General features: G+C 50.1%; 1 protein-coding gene across 4 annotated transcripts in view; it reads right to left on the bottom strand.

The window, feature by feature from the left end:
* The window catches only part of LOC105023997 (WD repeat-containing protein 7), a 149,809-nt gene that overhangs the window by 116,302 nt on the left and 12,232 nt on the right, over positions 1-21,275 (bottom strand). For all 4 annotated transcript variants that reach the window (XM_013140291.3, XM_020042862.3, XM_034290238.1 and 1 more), the window contains exons 10-14: positions 20,619-20,766; positions 19,371-19,619; positions 19,050-19,270; positions 15,692-15,887; positions 10,583-10,797 (exon numbers count right to left, since the gene is read on the bottom strand). In XM_013140291.3, coding sequence (XP_012995745.1) covers positions 10,583-10,797; positions 15,692-15,887; positions 19,050-19,270; positions 19,371-19,619; positions 20,619-20,766 — 1,029 coding nt within the window. The remainder of the gene's footprint in view (positions 1-10,582; positions 10,798-15,691; positions 15,888-19,049; positions 19,271-19,370; positions 19,620-20,618; positions 20,767-21,275) is intronic.

The following is a 21,275-nucleotide window of genomic DNA, read 5'->3' as shown; positions in this document are numbered from 1 at the left end:
TTGCTGGCAATTAGCACACCAAGGGTCAGCATTGTCACCGCGCTCAATGGCAGTTAAGAGGATTCAACAGGGGTCCGCTGTGGTGCCTCAGTGATCACAGACGAGAACAGAGAGTAGGGCGTGGCCAGGCACTGGGGGGGAGAACAGGGCGTGGCCAGGCACTGGGGGGAGGGGCAGCATCCACCAGGCTGGAGTTCCTCCATAGGAGAAGACAAGACCTTGGCTAACTAGTTTGCACCACTTAATAAAAAGTCACAGGACCTAAGGCCGCTACACAGCAATGGGCCAAGTATTATGGGATGGAGAAAATACAGGAAGGCAACCGGAACACTGGGATGTTCCTGGAGGCCTTCAAATCCTGTCAATTTTAAAGACAATGGCTGATGTATTATAAGGTATTATTACCAGTAAATAATAACTAACAGATTTCACCGGTTGACCAGTCACTCGTAACCCTGGAGATACATTAACATGGCAAGCGTTCAGCATGGAGGGAATCGTCCCTGTTCTAATCAATGAAAGCAGCTACTTTGGCCGTTTCCTGTTGTGTTTTTGCCGCAGTGTCATGTTTGGAAGAAACATGTGGCTGTTTCTGCCACAGACGGCCCGCCACAGACGGCCCGCCACAGACGGCCCGCCACAGACGGCCCGCCACAGACGGCCCGCCACAGACGGCCCGCCACAGACGGCCCGCCACAGACGGCCCGCCACAGACGGCCCGCCACAGACGGCCCGCCACAGACGGCCTGCTTAGAGCCGGGCCGGGAAACATACTGTCATGAGGGGAACATTACGCCATCCAAGATCATGGGGCAATAGAGTTGTAATCAACTTCTCAGTTATTCTGAAATCAGTCAAATGTGTTTGAAAACAAGAAAATGAAGCAGGGTATTTTTTATATTCCATTTCTTTTATGTGAATGGTTTGCAATGCATTGATCGAAACAATTATTGGCAATGGCACAGAAAAGCAGCCAAAAAGGGACTTTGTTCAATGAGCCCTGGTTCATGGTGGGAAGGAACATCAGACATGATCTAGTCACACAGACGTGACCAGACATCCCTGGATGAGCTCGGCTACTAACATAATTAAATGTACATTTTAGTCATCAGGCTTACACCCTTTTGCAGAGCGGCGTACAACAGTGAATGTATACCCTACCTTCTGATACTCAGTCAAACTGGTCCTATGGAAGAACTGAACTCACAACCCAGGCATGGAAAGTGTCACGGCCCAACAACTACCCCACACAAACAATCTAAGCTGAGACTGTGGTTTGGCGTCTATGTGAGCAGGCTTTTATTTATGGTGACGTGCACAATGACATCATGCATGTAGCACTGTGAATACTGCACTGATGTGGTGTGAGGACGTGTTTAGGGGGTGTTGGGGCGTGTGGGATGCAGTGGGATGCAGTGGGAATCAGTTGGAGGCATTGGGAGTTGGTTTGAGGCAGTGGGCGTCGGTGAGTGTCAGGTTGAGGGTGTGAGAAGCATTGGGAAGCAGTGGGAGTCTGTGAGAGTCAGTTTAAGGCAGTGGGAGTCCGTTTGAGGCAGTGAGAGGCAGTTTGAGGGAGTGAGAGGCAATGGGAGTCTTTGAGAGTCAGTTTGAGGCAGTGGGAGTCAGTTTGAGGCAGTTTGAGGGTGTGAGAAGCATTGGGAGGCAGTGGGAGTCTGTTTAGGGCAGTGGGAGGCAGTTTGAGGCAGTGGGGGCAGTGGAAGTCAGTTTGAGGCAGTGGGAGTCTGTGAGAGTCAGTTTAAGGCAGTGGGAGGCAGTTTGAGGCAGTGGGGGCAGTGGAAGGCAACAGGAGACAGTTTGAAGGAGTGAGAGGCATTGGGAGGCAGAGAGTCAGTTTGAGGCAGTGGGGGTCAGCGGGAGGTAAGGTACAACCATGTTCCTTTGTCTGACGATGGAACCATCAGGTTTATTGTCTGTTTGACGAGGGAGAAGCCAATCAAAGCCACAGATCGTCCACCACGCTCAATTGTTCCACAGATGTCTGCTTCTCCAGGCTCCGAGTCACACTCGATAATGAGCCCACAGACGTTTCTCTGTGTGTGTGTGTGTGTGTGTGTGTGTGTGAAGACCTGCCCTGCTCTGCCACTCTTCCCCGTTTAGTACCTAACTTCCAGTGTCCTGTCAGAATGGCGACTCAATGCACCTCTGAGACATACACACAGACAGAAGTTGAACAGATATCGCTGCACTTCTGACAACTTACACACACACACACACACACACACACACAGACACACACACAGACACACAGCTGTTCATCACAGGTGTATTGTGTGTTTAGGGTCCAACATCCTCAGTGGGGCCCTTCTGTAATCAGTGGAAGTGAATCAGGCTTCCTCTCTGAACCCTGTTCTTTCTGACCGGACCGACAGACCGACGGTGATGCGGATGAGACACATACAGGACCAGAGGCGGTTCTGAGATTTAGGTGGAGAAACGCTGCCCCCTACAGGCCCACGGCTGCTATAACACAAAGACAAAGGGCTCCTCCCCCAGCTGGCCAGCCAAACACTGTCCATCGCCCCACCCCCCCAGAAGGGGTTAATTTATTTTGAAGAAGGAAGGGGGTGGGTTAGATTATCCGATGATAGCTAGCTGTGTGGAATCAGCTGGATGCCCAACATCTGGAGGTCTCCCAGGGAGGCTAATTCCCAAATCCCATTGGACAGCGATGGAGAGTGGAACAACAGCAGAGAATTCAATCACACAGCCAGTTGACCGGAATGGCCAGGAAGGATCAGGGAGCATTTCATATCCCTGTTATTAAACTTCCCCCAGACCACTAAGGTACACACCATGAAAACAGTGTGTGTGTGTGTGTGTGTGTTTGGGGGGGGGGGGGGTGCGCTGTGCACATTTCCCTATTCAGACATACTAGCCAATGTTACTTTATTATTCAGACATACTACCCAAATGTTACTTTACTATTCAGACATACTAGCCAATGTTACTTTACTATTCAGACATACTACCCAAATGTTACTTCACTATTCAGACATACTAGCCAATGTTACTTTACTTGTCACTTAGAAGGAAACAGGAACGTCCTGACCTCATTAGCTTTACAGGCTCCACCTAAAGGAATCACTAGAGCACCATGCTACCAGAAAGTCCCTGCTGACCAATACATCCCCTTAACTTAGGCCATGCTAGACATTATTCGTTGTCCACTGGGCTTTCCGAACCACCTCACACCCACCAAAACAGCAAAGGCCCAAACCTAGACTGTGACATTTTACAACTTTCAATGAGGAAAACTGCAATTCTAATGTTGGTTAACTTCTTAAAATCACTGACCTGTCCAAAAGCAAATACAGGAACACCTAGACTTTGCTCCAGGCATCAAGACTGCAAACAAGAGCTGATATGATGCCCTCAAAGTCAGATTCACAGCTCATTTCGAACAATCGACCCATTCTAAATCACAGAGGTCTCTCTCAGCTGATGTCTGACTTAAAGCTTATAGGTAGGCGGTAGTTATCATAAACAACCTGAGGATGACCTGACCAGCTGACCCACTGGCAGGCAATTAATAGATATTTAGAAGAGGGAGAGGAGAGGGACAAGAGAGGAGGGAGTGGGCAGAGGAGAAAAGATAAGCGGAGAGGAGGGGAAGGGAGAGCGAAGAGAGGAAATGAGAGGAGGGGAGGGGAGAGGGAGGAAATGAGAGGAGGCAAGGGTGAAGGAGAAAGAGGAGAAGAAAGGAGAAGGGGGGAGGGAAGGGGGGAGGGAGGAGAGGAGTGGAAAGGAGAGGACTCTGGAGCTGTAAGCAAATATGAAGGCTGTTAAAAGGTCAATGTCCCAAAGGACCCCTACTCACCTCCTTCTCTCCTCATTCTCAACTCTTGCTCTAACTCTCCTGCTCAAAGTAGTGGTCAGACCAAAAGGCGGGGTGAACACACACACACATACACACACAATCTGCAACACAAAAGGTGCAAATGTACTCCTTCACATGACAGTAAAAGGCCTCCGTCGTTTTCTGAACAGCCCTTCTGTACTTACGGTTCTCCTTGATGCTGCCAGCTGCTAATGGGTCTGGTGTTAACGGGCACGGACTTACATCAGCTCAGTGAAAACTTTGTTGAACCTTGACTAAGAGCATTCAGGGAGACATTAAAAAATCAATACGCCTCAAGAGCTGCTCTGTTACCAGCCAGCCAGCCTCCGCAAAAACAACAAACATGCAAACATTTACACACACGCACACACACAAACGGATGCAGACACACACACTGATGCAGACACACACGCACACACACGCACACACGCACGCGCACACACACGCGCACACACACACGCGCACACACGCGCACACACGCGCACACACACACACACGCACGCACACACGCACGCACACACACGCGCACACACGGATGCAGACACACACACCCGCGCACATGCGCGCGCCTCAGCTTAGTCCAAATAAACAAAACATGCAAGCATCCACATACACACCACACACACATACACATTATCTCAAAAGGCTCAGTACTTACACATGCTCAAAGACTTAAACACACACACACAGACTACAAGACAGACAGACTGCGAGACAGACAGACTGCGAGACAGACAGACTGCAAGACAGAGACAGACTACGAGACAGAGACAGACTACGGGACAGAGACAGACTACGGGACAGAGACAGACTACGGGACAGAGACAGACTACGAGACAGACTGCGAGACAGACTGCGAGACAGACACAGACACAGAGACAGACTACGAGACAGACTACGAGACAGACTACGAGACAGACTACGAGACAGACTACGAGACAGAGACAGACTACGGGACAGAGACAGACTACGGGACAGAGACAGACTACGGGACAGAGACAGACTACGGGACAGACACAGAGACAGACTGCGAGACAGACTGCGAGACAGACACAGACTACGAGACAGACTACGAGACAGACTACGAGACAGACTACGAGACAGACACAGAGACAGACACAGACACAGAGACAGACACAGAGACAGACACAGAGACAGACACAGAGACAGACACAGAGACAGACACAGAGACACGTTACGTTCTGAGTTCAAGTTACAGGTCACCGATCCACTAATGTGAATGATACCACTACTCAACATCTCATAATGCAGTAGAATATCTTGGAGACTTCCAGCCAATCACCTAAGCACACAGTGATGACGTCATCTACTTTTGGGTTTCAACAAAGATGCAAGCAACCGTGTCGATGGATGTACCAAGCTAGCTACGTATTATAATTACTTTGTTCCCCTTGTCAGTCACATAAACGATCAAATTAAATGCATACATTTGACAGTGTCCAGAAACAATGGACAGTTCTGCATATTTCAAAAAAGTTATTTTGAAGGTTTCTTGGCCTACATTGGATGGTGACAACTAGCTAGCAATAGAGAGCATAGCACTGTAGTAAAGAGTAGCACAGCCAACAAACGTTCCCTAACCAGCTGTGGTTGTTCATTTCCAATTATTGGTACATTTAAATTATAGTTAGTGTATGCCATTAGTAATAAGTTAGAAAAATTACAATACTTGTCTGCTAAGTTACATGGTACATCAAGCGACACGGTTGCTTGCATCTTTGTTGAAACCCAAAAGTGGATAACGTCATCACTGTGTGCTTAGGTGATTGGCTGGAATTCACCAAGATATTCTACTGCATTATGAGATGTTGAGTAGCGGTATCAATCTCATTTGTGGATCGTTAACCTGTGACCTGTGACCTCAATTCGGAAGGAAACTGCCAAAATGCTGTGTACAAACGCAAACCGATCCCCACACACACACACAACTTGATCCACAAAAGCATATTCTAACACAAGTGTTGACTGACGAAATCTGGTTGCATTTATACAAAACGCTATTTTAGAAATAATAGTCAGATGTAGTGTTTGTGGATAGTGACTCACATTTGTGCATTTATTAACAACTACGCATTGGTGAGCTGAATGCTGGGTGTATGTACGATTCACGGATTCGGGGCTGTGTATTAAAGAAACACGGTTCACATGTGTGGACTCTATGCTGTGTGTTTACAAATCTTCGCTTACATTTGTGAGATGTACACTCACCTAAAGGATTATTAGGAACACCATACTAATACTGTGTTTGACCCCCTTTCACCTTCAGAATTACCTTAATTATACGTGGCATTGATTCAACAAGGTGCTGAAAGCATTCTTTAGAAATGTTGGCCCATGTTGATAGAATAGCATCTTGCAGTTGATGGAGATTTGTGGGATGCACATCCAGGGCACGAAACTCCCGTTCCACCACATCCCAAAGATGCTCTATTGGGTTAAGATCTGGTGACTGTGGGGGCCATTTCAGTACAGTGAACTCATTGTCATGTTCAAGAAACCAATTTGAAATTATTTGAGCTTTGTGACATGGTGCATTATCCTGCTGGAAGTAGCCATCAGAGGATGGGTACATGGTGGTCATAAAGGGATCGACATGGTCAGAAACAATGCTCAGGTAGGCCATGGCATTTAAACAATGCCCAATTGGCACTAAGGGGCCTAAAGTGTGCCACGAAAACATCCCCCACACCATTACACCACCACCACCAGCCTGCACAGTGGCAACAAGGCATGATGGATCCATGTCATCAGACCAGGCAACATTCTTTCAACTGTCCAATTTTGGTGAGTTCGTGCAAATTGTAGCCTCTTTTTCCTATTTGTAGTGGAGATGAGTGGTACCTCATCTCCACTGTTGTAGCCCAATCGCCTCAAGGTTGTGCATGTTGTGGCTTCACAAATGCTTTGCTGCATACCTCGGTTGTAACGAGTGGTTATTTCAGTCAAAGTTGCTCTTCTATCAGCTTGAATCAGTCGGCCCATTCTCCTCTGACCTCTAGCATCAACAAGGCATTTTCACCCACAGGACTGCCGCATACTGGATGTTTTTCCCTTTTCCCATTCTTTGTGAACCCTAGAAATGGTAGTGCGTGAAAATCCCAGTAACTGAGCAGATGTGAAATACTCAGACCTGCCCGTCTGGAACCAACAACCATGCCACGCTCAAAATTGCTTAAATCACCTTTCTTTCCCATTCTGACATTCAGTTTGGAGTTCAGGAGATTGTCTTGACCAGGACCACACCCCTAAATGCATTGAAGCAACTGCCATGTGATTGGTTGATTAGATAATTGCAATAATGAGAAATTGAACAGGTGTTCCTAATAATCCTTTAGGTGAGTGTATGCTGTGAACACAAACATTCTGGCAGTATTCTATCTCCATAAGAGAAGCAGACAGACAGACAGAAAGACAGGCAGGCAGGTTGATTGGAGGCCAGTTATTGGTCATTATCTGTCATTACCCCACCTGGGGGCCTGGGGACCAGTGGGGTGGCCAGGGGGCAGTTGTTGTGGGTCGGGACGTGTGTGTGTGTGTGTGTGTGTGTGTCGGTGTTGTGGGAGGAACAATAGAGCGTTTTGATAGCAGATATCACAGGGACAGCACTTACCCTGGGCGGCGGCAGAATTACTATGTCAGAGAAAATAATGGGACGTTACAGAAAGACTGGAGAACACAACGACCGGCTGAGCTGGGGGGAAGAGGGAGAGACAGAGAGAGAGGAAGGTGGAAAGGGACGAAATAGAGAGCGAGAGAGAGAGAAAGCGTGGGAGGGAAAGATAACGAGGGAGGGTGAGAAGGAGGCCTTTTGATTCCGGCTCAGACCATTTGACCAGCAGTCAGACAACACTTAGGAGCCAGGAGACACAAATTACAGTTGAATGGCTGCCGTTATGGAGAAAGGGGTATCATTATGGCCGATTGGCAGTAACAGGGGATGACAAAAACCAAAAGGAAGAGGAGAGCACTAAACAATGGCTCTCACAAGTTTGCAGGGCCAAATAAACCTAAACCGTCTTTGAAGAAAATGTAATGGCTTTTATCGTTTTAAGGGAAAAAGAATTATCTGTGCGTATAAGGCTGCGACTCTAAGACTTATAGTAGAAAAGAAAAAACTAAAGAAAAATCCGTAAGAAAGGGAAAAAGACAAATATGAATTCACCTGAGGGGAATCTAACATGAATTCACCTGAGGGGAATCTAACATGAATTCACCTGAAGGGAATCTAACATGAATTTACCTGAAGGGAATCTGTAGTAGAACATCTGTATGATGATGTGACCTAACAGGATGGAGGTGGATTCTGACCATCCAGGTTGGAGGTCTTAATTTTGTGTAGTAGATTCACACAACACACAGACATGCACACTCAAGCAATACACACAAACACACCATACGAAAAAGAGCAATTAGACAGGAAGTATGGCCGGCCACAGGAGAAAGGTCATTAATCCCGCAGCGGTCACTGTGTGTGTGTGTGTGTGTGTTCAGGCAGACCCTACAGCACTCTCCTATAAAATACTAATTGCTACATTGCGCACTAGTTCCTATCAGAGTTGTAAAGAGTCATACATTTCTACATAGGAAACAGGGTTCTCCTCCATTCCTACCTCCTCCTCTATCCCTGCCACCTCCTCTCCTCTATCCCTGCCACCTCCTCTCCTCTATCCCTGCCACCTCCTCTCCTCTATCCCTGCCACCTCCTCTCCTCTATCCCTGCCACCTCCCCTCCTCTATCCCTGCCACCTCCTCTCCACCATCCCTACCACCTCCTCTCCACCATCCCAACCACCTCCTCTCCACCATCCCTACCACCTCCTCTCCACCATCCCTACCACCTCCTCTACTCAATCCATTCACTGCAGCTGCCTTCTTCCTGCTTCCTGTTGCATCATCAGCATGTGGCAACAGAAACAGGCATCCTGGATCCCCCCAGTGTGACGACTATCTGAAGCATTAACACCACCACTCAGCAGACGCATCTCCTCAGACTAAACAGAAGGTGCCTCCTTTTTAGTGTCTGTGTGTGTGTGTGTGGGTGTGTGTGTGTGTGTGCTCGCGCAGGACATCCCATCAGCAAGTGAAGCTTATCTGTGCATCGCAATAGAAACTCACACTGAGCCACATAGGACCACTCCCACTGTTTTTGGCCGAAGCGAAAGATATAACTAACGGGAACACACACCCACATACAGCAGGAGCTTAAACTCTCTCCTGACAGACCTTGTGAGAGCTGTGATTCTCAGGCAGCGATGGAGTGAGGGAGAGGACAGGAGGATTACCTCTCATCCCATCCACTCCCCTGGGGGCACATAGCAACCAACCATCCACCCACCCCCCAACCCTGCCTCCCTCCCCCCAACCCTGCCTTTCACCCACCCACCCATCCTCCCCCAACCCTGCCTCCGACCCTCCCAACCCGGCCTCCCTCCCTCCCCCCCAACCCTGCCTCCCACCACCTCCATCACAAGCATTAAGAGGCTCCACTTTAACTAACCCCTGGTCCCTGCAGGCCACTGGGCTAGGAAATACCCTCCACACACACACACAAACACACACAAACACACACAAACACACACAAACACACACAAACACACACAAACACACACACCCCAGCCAGACCCTCTCTGTTACACTCAAGGAAGAGAGAAAGAGCGAGAGGGAAGATACAGAGGGGGGGGGGGGCAGGGACAGTAGGGTGGTGTTATAGCTAATTGTCTGGAACAACCACCATCACCCTCTCCTCTGGTTTCCAGTTTAAATGCAGCCTGGCTGGCAGAGCTGAAAGCTAGATGGCGGCTGGACCCAGAGAGCCCCCCCACGAGACGGAAGCAGGGCATGCATTTTTCATCCGGCCGATTAGCCCTGTTCACTCCACTTCAATCCAGCCTTTACACTTTTCATACGGCAGACTGCTTCTCAAAATGGCCACTGTTAAGTGCTGCCCTGAAGGCATGCAAGCCACTCTGCATCGTGAGCAGAACGAGGCCTGCCAGGTCACATGCGTAGTTCAGGGAGCCATTACAACTCAGCTCAAAGCATTCCCTCTCACACTCCATCTCTCACTTCATCTCTCTCTCCCTCCCTCTCTCTCTCTGTCTCTCTCTCTCTACCCCCCTCCCTCGCGCCCACCCCCTCCTGGTTCCGTCTGAAGTGATCATCATTCCAGCAATGTTTTTCCGAGGATGACTACAGGCTGAGACGATCATTTCAAGCGATGATGTGTGTGTCACCATGAGAATGACTCTTACTGGGACAATGTGCCCGACTGGAACTGAGTAGACAGCAATTAACAGTCCATTACACAAGAGTCTCATTGGATGAGGTCCAGTCAGGCAAGCAATTTCTTTTTATTCTAAATATTATAATAAACCGTTTTTTACCCAATTTCAAAATGATGTCCGTGCCTCATTTCAACAACTCCGATCGGCTTCTGATAACGCTGTGCATTAAGATTCCGCGGGCACATGCGCTGGAGGGGAATGCATTCCCCGGCCAACAAGCTCAGCAAGACAAGATCCCATACCTGTCCACTACTAGATCTACACATTCACAGCCCAAGACATTACAACCACATTCATAGGCAGTCATAAACACGCAGAGAAATATCACAAACTGACCTCGTCTGTAGCTAGCTGGTTGATAGCCAGGGTTAGGGGACTAGCCTCAAGGCTCAGGGTTAAAGGTTAGAAGCAGGCTGACCTTGTCTGCATTGTCGGCAGCCAGCAGATTGGTGGCCAGCGTCTGCAGTTTGTGCGTGGCCATGTTCTTCAGGGCGGCCAGGCTGCGCCGGGTCATGGCCTGCTTCAGGTTGACCGCAGGGTGGCTCAGGGAGTCCACAGCCGCAGGTGCCACTTCATCACACGCATTCAGGATCTCCACAGCCGTGATGCCCATCACGCACCTGTCCAACGCACCTGGAGCACACAGACAACGAGAGGAGATTTAACCACAGAACGTATTTCATGTGAAAAACCCACCCACACATCCGTATACGCTACACTCATCCCTCCATCCATCCAGGTCTCCTCTGTCCATCCCTCCATCCCAGTCTCCTCTGTCCATCCCTCCATCCCTTCGCCTCTGTCCATCCCTCCATCCCGGTCTCCTCTGTCCATTCCTCCATCCAGGTCTCCTCTGTCCATCCCTCACCTCTGTCCATCCCTCCATCCCGGTCTCCTCTGTCCATCCCTCCATCCATCCAGGTCGCCTCTGTCCATCCTCCTCCTTTGAACACATCCTCTGACCCTCCTCCCCACCAATCTTTAACAAGATGTAGGTTTCCTATATAGCCCTCTAATCCTTACACTATTCTCAGAGAGAAAATAAAACACATCATTTGATGCAGGCTGTGAAGATATTGGGATTGCGTTCAATATTGACTGGAAGGAGTGGCAGTTTTCCAAATGGCCTGTAAATTGACCGTGGACAGGCTGAGGAGACTGGATCCTAGGCTCTACCTGAGGTGTGGGTGTGCGCGTGTGTGTGTGTGTCTGATGGAAGGCACTATTACATGTCCAACGCCCCGCCACACACACACACACCTCTTCATTTCACACTCAGGTGCCCACAAGTCTCTCCTACTACATCTCATTCTGGGGCCATTCTAGCCTAGCATCAGACTAGTGCCAGCCTAGACTAGCTTCCCAGCTAAGACAGAGCCATTAGTACAGGGAGAATGTGTTGCACACCTCTCCCTATGGTCACCCGAAGGCCCCAAAAACACAACCACCTGGTCTCCCTCTCCCCATGGTCCCTCCAACCTGCCTCCATCGCCCCATGGTCCCCCACCACCCTGCCCCCTTCTACATATGGTCTCCATCCTGCCTCCATCTCCCCATGGTCCCCCACCACCCTGCCCCCTTCTCCCCATGGTCCCACCACCCTGCCTCCTTCTCCCCATGGTCCCTGCACCCTGCCTCCATCTCAGCATGGTCCCACCACCATGCTGCCATCTCCCCATGGTCCCACCACCCTGCCGCCATTTCACCATGGTCCCACCACCCTGCCGTCATCTCCCCATGGTCCCCCACCATCCTGCCCCCTTCTCCCCATGGTCCCCGCACCCTGCCTCCACCTCCCCATGGTCCCACCACCATGCCTCCATCTCCCCATGGTCCCACCACCCTGCCACCATCTCCCCATGGTCCTACAAAAGTCCTCCTCACTCGATCTCAAAATGCTGAATCAGCAACAGATGACTCCTTCAGAATGACAACTCAGTCAATAGAGTATGTTACTCACAGTAGACTGTACAGCATGTTTTCCTATTATTTATCATACTGCCTCCCCCGCCCCCCCAACCCAATGGGAATAAAAACAACACTGGCGTAGTTCTACCAACTGAGAAAAATAGGACTGACTGCCAGAGGAGTTTCAGATGTTGTAGCCCTTGTATCAGGCTTTGATCTCCTTAGGAAGTTAAAATATTCTGTGTATTGGTGCAGAAACCCACAGAGGATAGCCGAAGCATCTGTACAGTGACAACTCTGAGGAGTGAGGACGTCCAGGTGTCCATGATCTGAAGGACATCCCGGGTGTCCATGAGCAACATAACATGTCAATGAATCAAAGGGTATTCTAGCGGTTTACCACCACAGCCCCTTCAGATCCCTTCAAGTGGTTCTAGACAAAACCTCTGGGATCGTTACTTCTTAGGCTCGCCATCCACTCTCCGTCCTCAGAAACACAGACAGCCAGGCTTTCTACGCATTATCCATCCTCAGATAAAACATCCAAACACTGAGTTGTGAGTGGAGTACAGGCGCGCTCCTGTGTCCTCCTCTCCTACTCAGCAACAACAGACCATAACCAGCTTTAAGAGCCAACATAAACACACTAATGCGCCCGGCTAATGCGGTCGGAGGGGGGGAGGCTCTCCCGTTTGGGGAGATGTTTTGTAAGTGCTCCCACCCCCACCCCCGGTCCCCTCCCCCCACTTCCTCAGCCATCATCTCGACTTCCAGCGCCGTGAGGGTGATTTAAATCTGTCTAATGTTTTAAGAGTGCTGCGTTGCTTCGCTAAACATGCTGCATACGAGTTTACTGATGGGATGACAAAAAAAACACACACACACACACACACACACACACACACATCAGACAATCTATTATTAATCTGGTCAGTATGTGTGTGTGTGTACACGTGCGTCTGTAAATGTGCATCTATGTGTGTGTGTGTGTGTGTGTGTGTGTGTGTGGGGGGGGGTAAAGACAATCCAACCCAGGCAGTTGTAATCTGAGGACTGTCCTGGTGCGGAAGGGAAGGAGATGCAGAGGAGAATCATCATCATCCTCATCATCATCATCTAAAGGCCCAACCCCTTTCTCCTTTCCTCTACAGTCACATCTCTTCCAAGCTCCTAATTGACACCAGCTAGGAAATAGCATCCTATTCCCCATATAACGCCTCATGTTTTAACCCTATGAGTCTAATAGCCCCTGGCCTGGTCATCCACTATGTAGGGAACGGTGGGGCACCCTGCGAGGAAACAGCCTCCCTCTCTCTCCCTGTCCTCCCAGAGCCCACCACACTTCAGACAACAGCCTCCCTCTCTCTCCCCCTGTCCTCCCAGAGCCCACCACACTTCAGACAACAGCCTCCCTCTCTCTCCCTGTCCTCCCAGAGCCCACCACACTTCAGACAACAGCCTTCCTCTCTCTCCCCCTGTCCTCCCAGAGCCCACCACACTTCAGACAACAGCCTTCCTCTCTCCCCCTGTCCTCCCAGAGCCCACCACACTTCAGCAGCTGTGGTTGCTAACACAGACCATCTATTATAAATGCAGACAGGTTAAATCTGGTAAGTCTACAAAACACAGCCCAGTGAGAACGGAGAGGTGGTGCCCATTAAAAACAGAAAGGCATTTGCAAATTGTAAATGAAGTGAAGCATGGTTTCATTGAATAACCAGCGATGAAGTCTGAGGGCCATCAGGACTGTTCGATTAACAGACGCCACGGACCCTCCGAGTCCCAAATGGCACCCCAGTCGCTGCACAGTGCCCTGCTTTTGCCTATTGGTGCTTGTGGAACAAATGTACTAGGTAGGGAAATAGGTTGCCATTTGGCCAGCGGGCCTTGTTGAGTTATTAACAGATATTTATGGAAGTTCTTTAATGAGAAAACAAAGAAAATAGTTGCCAGCCAAGCCCCCCACACTCTCATTAATCATAGTTACAATAACAAATAAGCCCTCTGCAATTTAACAGCTAATTATCCTAAGCACATACAGTGGGGAGAACAAATATTTGATACACTGACGATATTTCAGGTTGTCCTACTTACAAAGCATATAGAGGTCTGTTATTTTTATCATAGGTACACTTCAGCTGTGAGAGACGGAATCTAAAACAAAAATCCAGAAAATCACATTGTATGATTTTTTAATAATGAATTAGCCTTTTATTGCAAGTATTTGATCACCTACCAACCAGTAGGAATTCCGGCTCTCACAGACCTGTCAGTTTTTCTTTAAGAAGCCCTCCTGTTCTCCACTCATTACCTGTATTAACTGCACCTGTTTGAATTAATTACCTGTATAAAAGACACCTGTCCACACACTCAAACAGACTCCAACCTCTCCACAATGGCCAAGACCAGAGAGCTGTGTAAGGACATCAGGGATAAAATTGTAGACCTGCACAAGGCTGGGATGGGCTACAGGACAATAGGCAAGCAGCTTGGTGAGAAGGCAACAACTGTTGGCGCAATTATTAGAAAATGGAAGAAGTTCAAGATGACGGTCAATCTCCCTCGGTCTGGGGCTCCATGCAAGATCTCACCTCATGGGGCATCAATGATCATGAGGAAGGTGAGGGATCAGCCCAGAACTACACGGCAGGACCTGGTCAATGACCTGAAGAGAGCTGGGACCACAGTCTCAAAGGAAACCAGTAGTAACACACTACGCCGTCATGGATTAAAATCCTGCAGCGCACGCAAGGTCCCCCTGCTCAAGCCAGCGCATGTCCAGGCCCGTCTGAAGTTTGCCAATGACCATCTGGATGATCCAGAGGAGGAATGGGAGAAGGTCATGTGGTCTGATGAGACAAAAATTTTGATTTTTGGTCTAAACTCCACTCACCGTGTTTGGAGGAAGAAGAAGGATGAGTACAACCCCAAGAACACCATCCCAACTTTGGAGATGCTTTTCTGCAAAGGGGACAGGACGACTGCACCGTATTGAGGGGAGGATGGATGGGGCCATGTATCGCAAGATCTTGGCCAACAATCTCCTTCCCTCAGTAAGAGCATTGAAGATGGGTCGTGACTGGGTCTTCCAGCATGACAACGACCCGAAACACACAACCAGGGCAACTAAGGAGTGTAAGAAGCATCTCAAGGTCCTGGAGTGGCCTAACCAGTCTCCAGACCTGAACCCAATAGAAAATCTTTGGAGGGAGCTCAAAGTCCGTATTGCCCAGCGACAGCCCTGAAACCTGAAGGATCTGGAGAAGGTCTGTATGGAGGAGTGGGCCAAAATTCCTGCTGCAGTGTGTGCAAACCTAGTCAAGAACTCCAGGAAACGTAAGATCTCTGTAATTGCAAACAAAGTTTCTGTACCAAATATTAAGTTCTGCTTTTCAAACACTTATGTCATGCAATAAAATGCCAATTAATTACTTAAAAATCATACAATGTGATTTTCTGGATTTTTGTTTTAGATTCCGTCACTCACAGTCGAAGAGTACCTATGACAGACCTCTACATGCTCTGTAAGTGGGAAACACTGCCGATTTTGCAGGTCATCAAATACTTGTTCTCCCCACTGTAAATGGCGTGCGTGCGTGCGCAGGTCTTTCCATCTCACCGGTGTCCATCTGCCAGACATAGACAGAGCCATCTGAGCAGCCCACCACCAGGTAATCATCACAGGGCCGCCACTTGATGACCTGAATGGGGAAGAGGTGTCGTGACGCCAGCATGATGCACTTCCTCTCGCGCAGACTGAGGAGGCCAACCGAGTGGTCGCTGGCCACAGAGCACACGCAATGCTGGACACGGGTCTGTGGAGGACAGAAGAAGACAGAGAAACTACATATTACTCTATAGATCTAAAGCCTACATATTATTCCATAGATATAGAAACAATATATTATTGTAAAGATAGAAAACCTATATATTAGTCCAAGCGTAGAAAACCTCTAAATTATTCAACAGATATGAAACCTCTACATTATGCTATAGACAAATGAAAACACCTGGTTGTGTCCTTTCCTTTTGCATCAGCAGGTGGAATTAATTAGCCTTCTGCTGGACCCTCATGCTACAAAATTTAATTATTTGTCATTTTGTGAATGCAGATGACCGAAAAAAGAAATAATCAATCATCAAAATATGTGATATATAAAAAGGCATTGTTGCTAAAGAAAGACAAACACAGGGGGAGACATTTAAAAGGACTTATGAATAAATAGGTACAAAAAACACGATCTGACCCCTCAACAATGTCGGACAATGGAATGGGACACCAAGACCATTTCCATGGTCACAACAATAGAATCCACACCACCTTACTGTGTCATAATGTCATTAACCAATGACCTAAAAAAATACATTGACCAGAAAGGAAGACCTTTAGTGACCACGGTTGCAGGGTAGCTGGTTTGTTGCCAGGGAGAAATACATGCTAGCTGAATATTCCCTTGTTTGCTTTGGTAGCTGTTCATTATGTTGGCCTGATAAAACAGACAGTGTCCAGGGATTCTTGAGGGTCAATCACCAGCCACCACACACACTCACATAGACACATGCAAGCAGATACACACAGACACACACTCTCTGGTATAACAGAAGCATGTGGTACGACACAGACAGCAAATAACCCTACAGAAATAAATACAACGATGAGGCTGTTAGGTTACGATGAAGGAACATGAAGAGAAGGAGGACCGGGAAGGAGAGGGAGGAACGGGGAGGAGAGGGAGGAACGGGGAGGAGAGGGAGGAACAGGAAGGAGAGGATGGGAGAGAAGAACGGGGTTGGGGGGCGGGTATCTGTGGAGAAAAAAGGGGGTACACTAAATGGAAGGATGGAGGATGTGTGCAGGATGTGTTGTGAAATGGGGGGAACAGACTCAACAGAAGGGGTGATGAACACTGACAGGCAATGTTCTTAAGTGTTGATATAGTGACCGTAGTAAACCTTGACCATGAAAGACAGAGGGGGATGGGGCTGAGAGGACCAGGGAGAGAGAGGAGGAAGGAGCGATACAGGAGGAAGAGAGGGGGAGGACATGAAGCAGAAGGGAGGAGGTAGAGGGAGGAGGTGGATGTGAGGGCTGCAAGGACACGTCAGTCTTCATTATGGTCATCACACCAGCCACCGCTTCAGGAACCGCCCCCACCCCACCCCACCAGACCTGTCCACACTCCACCAGACCTGCCCCCACCCCACCAGACCTGTCCCCACCCCACCAGACCTGCCCCCACCCCACCAGACCTGTCCCCACCCCACCAGACCTGCCCCCACCCCACCAGACCTGTCCCCACCCCACCAGACCTGCCCCCACCAGACCTGCCCCCACTCCACCAGACCTGCCCCCACCAGACCTGTCCACACCCCACCAGACCTGCCCCCACACCACCAGACCTGTCCACACCCCACCAGACCTGCCCCCACCCCACCAGACCTGTCCCCACCACACCAGACCTGCCCCCACCCCACCAGACCTGCCCCCACCACACCAGACCTGCCCCCACCCCACCAGACCTGCCCCCACCCCACCCCACCAGACCTGCCCCCACCCCACCCCACCAGACCTGCCCCCACCCCACCAGACCTGCCCCCACCCCACCCCACCAGACCTGCCCCCACCCCACCCCACCAGACCTGCCCCCACACCACCAGACCTGCCCCCACACCACCAGACCTGCCCCCACCCCACCAGACCTGCCCCCACACCACCAGACCTGCCCCCACACCACCAGACCTGTCCCCACACCACCAGACCTGTCCCCACACCACCAGACCTGTCCCCACCCCACCAGACCTGCCCCCACCAGACCTGCCCCCACCCCACCAGACCTGCCCACACCCCACCAGACCTGCCCCCACCCCACCAGACTTGACCGGTACAAGGACCTGAGCTACAAGGGGATTCCCTGATCCCTCAAACCCTGCAGTGCTAACCCAGCTCCTGTCTTCTCCCTCTGTCCATCTTTCTCACATATCAATTAAACGTCGAGGCTCCTTAAGTAGGCGTATTGACATGCTATAATGCGGCCGCATAACTTAACAGGTCATTAAGACGGCCAGAGATGATTCTCCTTCCCTATGCACAGACCATTTTTATTTACTATGGACCACTCACACAAAATGGCTACCTGTCAATCACTGACACACAGACACCAAGATGCATGGCTGCTGAGCGTGTCCATCAGGAATCTACTCCACACAAGTAACAGGAGGCATCTTTGAGTAAGATTAGGGGCCAGAACTATAAACAACAATCACTCTCAGGCACCATCTCTAGTAGCCCCACCCCCATCAGGACATGCCTCCCTCAGGCTCCACCTCTATTAGGATACTCCTCCCTCAGGCTCCACCTCTATTAGGATACTCCTCCCTCAGGCTCCACCTCTATTAGGACATGCCTCCCTCAGGCTCCACCTCTATTAGGATACTCCTCCCTCAGGCTCCACCTCTATTAGGACACTCCTCCCTCAGGCTCCACCTCTATTAGGACACTCCTCCCTCAGGCTCCGCCTCTATTAGGATACTCTATCGGCCCACACTTGCAGAGTGACCACAAAACCACTACAGAAAATATAACAGCGTATCGTAATTGAAAAACATGCATATTTTCCATATTTTTTACAGTCCCACCAACAAAATAGTGAGGTATATTAACCTGTGTCCTTAGGACAGAAAACACCCCAAAGGACACACTTCTTCAATTGTGGCCTTCTCACACTACACTGTTCTTATCCCAAGTCAACCTTAACCCCAGGACAAGACTAACTCACCCAGTGTTAATGGAAGCGTTCGTTAAGCATGGGCTAATCTCAGAATATGCCCGCGTGATGTTAGCCCCGGGCTGAGGTCTATAAACCCAGAGCTAACCCAGAGACACACCCTGCCACCAATGTCAGACGGTTTCCGAGTGCGTTTGGAGGGTAGCAGAAGTGAAACGCAGAGCTCGGTACTCGGTGGAAAGCTGAACTCACACTGCAGTTGTCAGGAGGCACCAGTAACTGGGTGATCTCTCCCCCATGGACGCAGAAGACATGCTTCATTTCCCCGCTAAAGATGTCCCAGACGATGACGCTGAAGTCCACTCCTCCGGACACCAGGGAGCGCTGGTCGTAGCGTGGCGACACCTGGTACGGGTACAGCAGACAGGTCACCTTGTTACGGTGACCCCTCAGGACGCGATGCGGCGGCCAGCCTGGCGAAAGACGGGAGACATGCGTCCGTGAAAAAGACAGACACGCATTCCAATTAAAATGTCACACGCGCGTGCAAAACACACGCGCGCTCGCACGCACCTCTGCGCAGCATGTGTTCTCCCTGCAGCAGCTGAACGATGGCGGTCTGGGTGGCAGGGACCAGTGTCACGCTCCCATCCTCTCTGCCGCAGACCAGCCTTCCCTGGGAGGGGATGTAGACGCTGGCCGTCACCTTGATGGGCTCTTCTGACCCAGGCATCACGCTCAGCTGGTCAATGATGCCGGCAGACAGGGGAGACAGCTTATCAAAGGACTCCTGGAGGGAGATGGTGGAGGAGACCTGGAGCTCTGTGTGGGGGGGGGGGGGGGGGGGGGGGGGGGGGGGTGGGCGGGGTACAGAAGCAACAGGGATACTGAAATACAATTTCAGGTCCTGTCAAACACATTTCCCAGGAGGCTAAAAGCCCGGATGGATATCATCCTTTACCAACACATTAGCTAACCCCCACCTGGAAACCACAGGAAGCCTAACTGTTTAAACCACAGCTGCCCAACCCTGTTCTAGGAGAGCTACTGCCCTGTAGGTTCTCTAACAAACCTCGGATTTATTGTTTCATCCAGCTGATTATGGGGACCAGGGGTGACAGACCAGGGGTGACAGACCAGGGGTGACAGACCAGGGGTGACAGACCAGGGGTGCATAGAAAACCTACAGGCCCGCAACCCTACGGAGTAGGCCAGCCCTGATTTAAACGGTTCATCTCTACCTTGTTGGCAGAGAGAGAAATAAGCAGTTTTAAATGTATTTCCCCAAGATTCCAAACATTTTCCATGTCTTCTGTGTGTTCATACAATTCCAGGAGTTGGAAAGTGACTGGATTCCCTACAATTATAAATACTAACATTGGTAAGCATAGTGACCTTGTTCTGGGGCTGCCTATCAGGCTGATATTAGAATGTAATCAAGCCCCAGACCACAGGGGATTGTCTTCCACCAGCAGAGGGCATCGAGGCCTTCTCAGCCAGAGAGCCCACAGATCTGGCTCTGTTGTGCCACCTAGTGGACGAACTGGTGCTGTGGGGCCCAGGCCCCGCAGGATGTTGACAAGAGTGACAAGAGCTTCTCTGTACCAAACACAAAAATGAGCACCGAAAAAAATAAACAAGAAACACCACCCCCCGAGATGTCAGATGAAGAACCTATTGCTCTGCTCCTGAACAAGGAAGTCAACCCAAACAGCCCCAGGCCACATTCTCATTCACACCCAACTGGTACAACGAGGGCGCAGAAGAAGGAAAGACATTAGAATGTAGCCCATCTAGCGTAAACATGTTGACTAGGCCCACCTGCCGCAGTGGAGAGGGGCTGCAGGGGTGAGGTATCCGGGATGCTCCAGAGGGACAGGCGCCCAGCAGAGTCTCCCTGAACCAGCAGCTTGTGGAAGGGCTCCCGGCGGCCGTAGAAGAACCGTGTCACTGGGGGACAGATGAGCAGCTGGAACACAGAAAAAACAGAACATCAGAACCACGGACGGCGTGTTCTAGAACACCAGATTAAAAACCGTAAAAAAGGCGACGCGTCGGTCTAGAACAGGACACAGAACGGACCCACTATCTCTAAAAATTCTCCCAGAGTGCTGTGGAGAAAATTGTACCTAACCCAGGGTCATAGCTGATGAGGACTGGCAAGAGCTAAACATCAAATGACCTTAGTCTATGACCGTTCTCATGACAACAGCTTATTGATAACATTAAGCTGGAAGACATTGACCGTAATGATGATGGTATGGAAGCAGGGCGGCACACTAACGCCATGTCTCACAACGGGTCTAACAGAGCCGTCATATTCTGCGGTGTTCCTTGTGCAGGAGGGGTAAGCCGGCCCGGCGGGTGAAGGGACGTCATGCCGTGGGGGGACTGGGAGGGGCATCACCCTTGGCATTAAGGGGACGTAAAGCTACAACCTCACCTGCTAACTGGGTTACTAAGGAAGGCAGCCCGGCC

This window comes from Esox lucius, chromosome 23 (assembly GCF_011004845.1).
Source record: "Esox lucius isolate fEsoLuc1 chromosome 23, fEsoLuc1.pri, whole genome shotgun sequence".
In the NCBI taxonomy this organism is placed as follows: Eukaryota; Metazoa; Chordata; class Actinopteri; order Esociformes; family Esocidae; genus Esox; species Esox lucius.
This window is presented reverse-complemented; position numbering and strand designations above follow the sequence as displayed.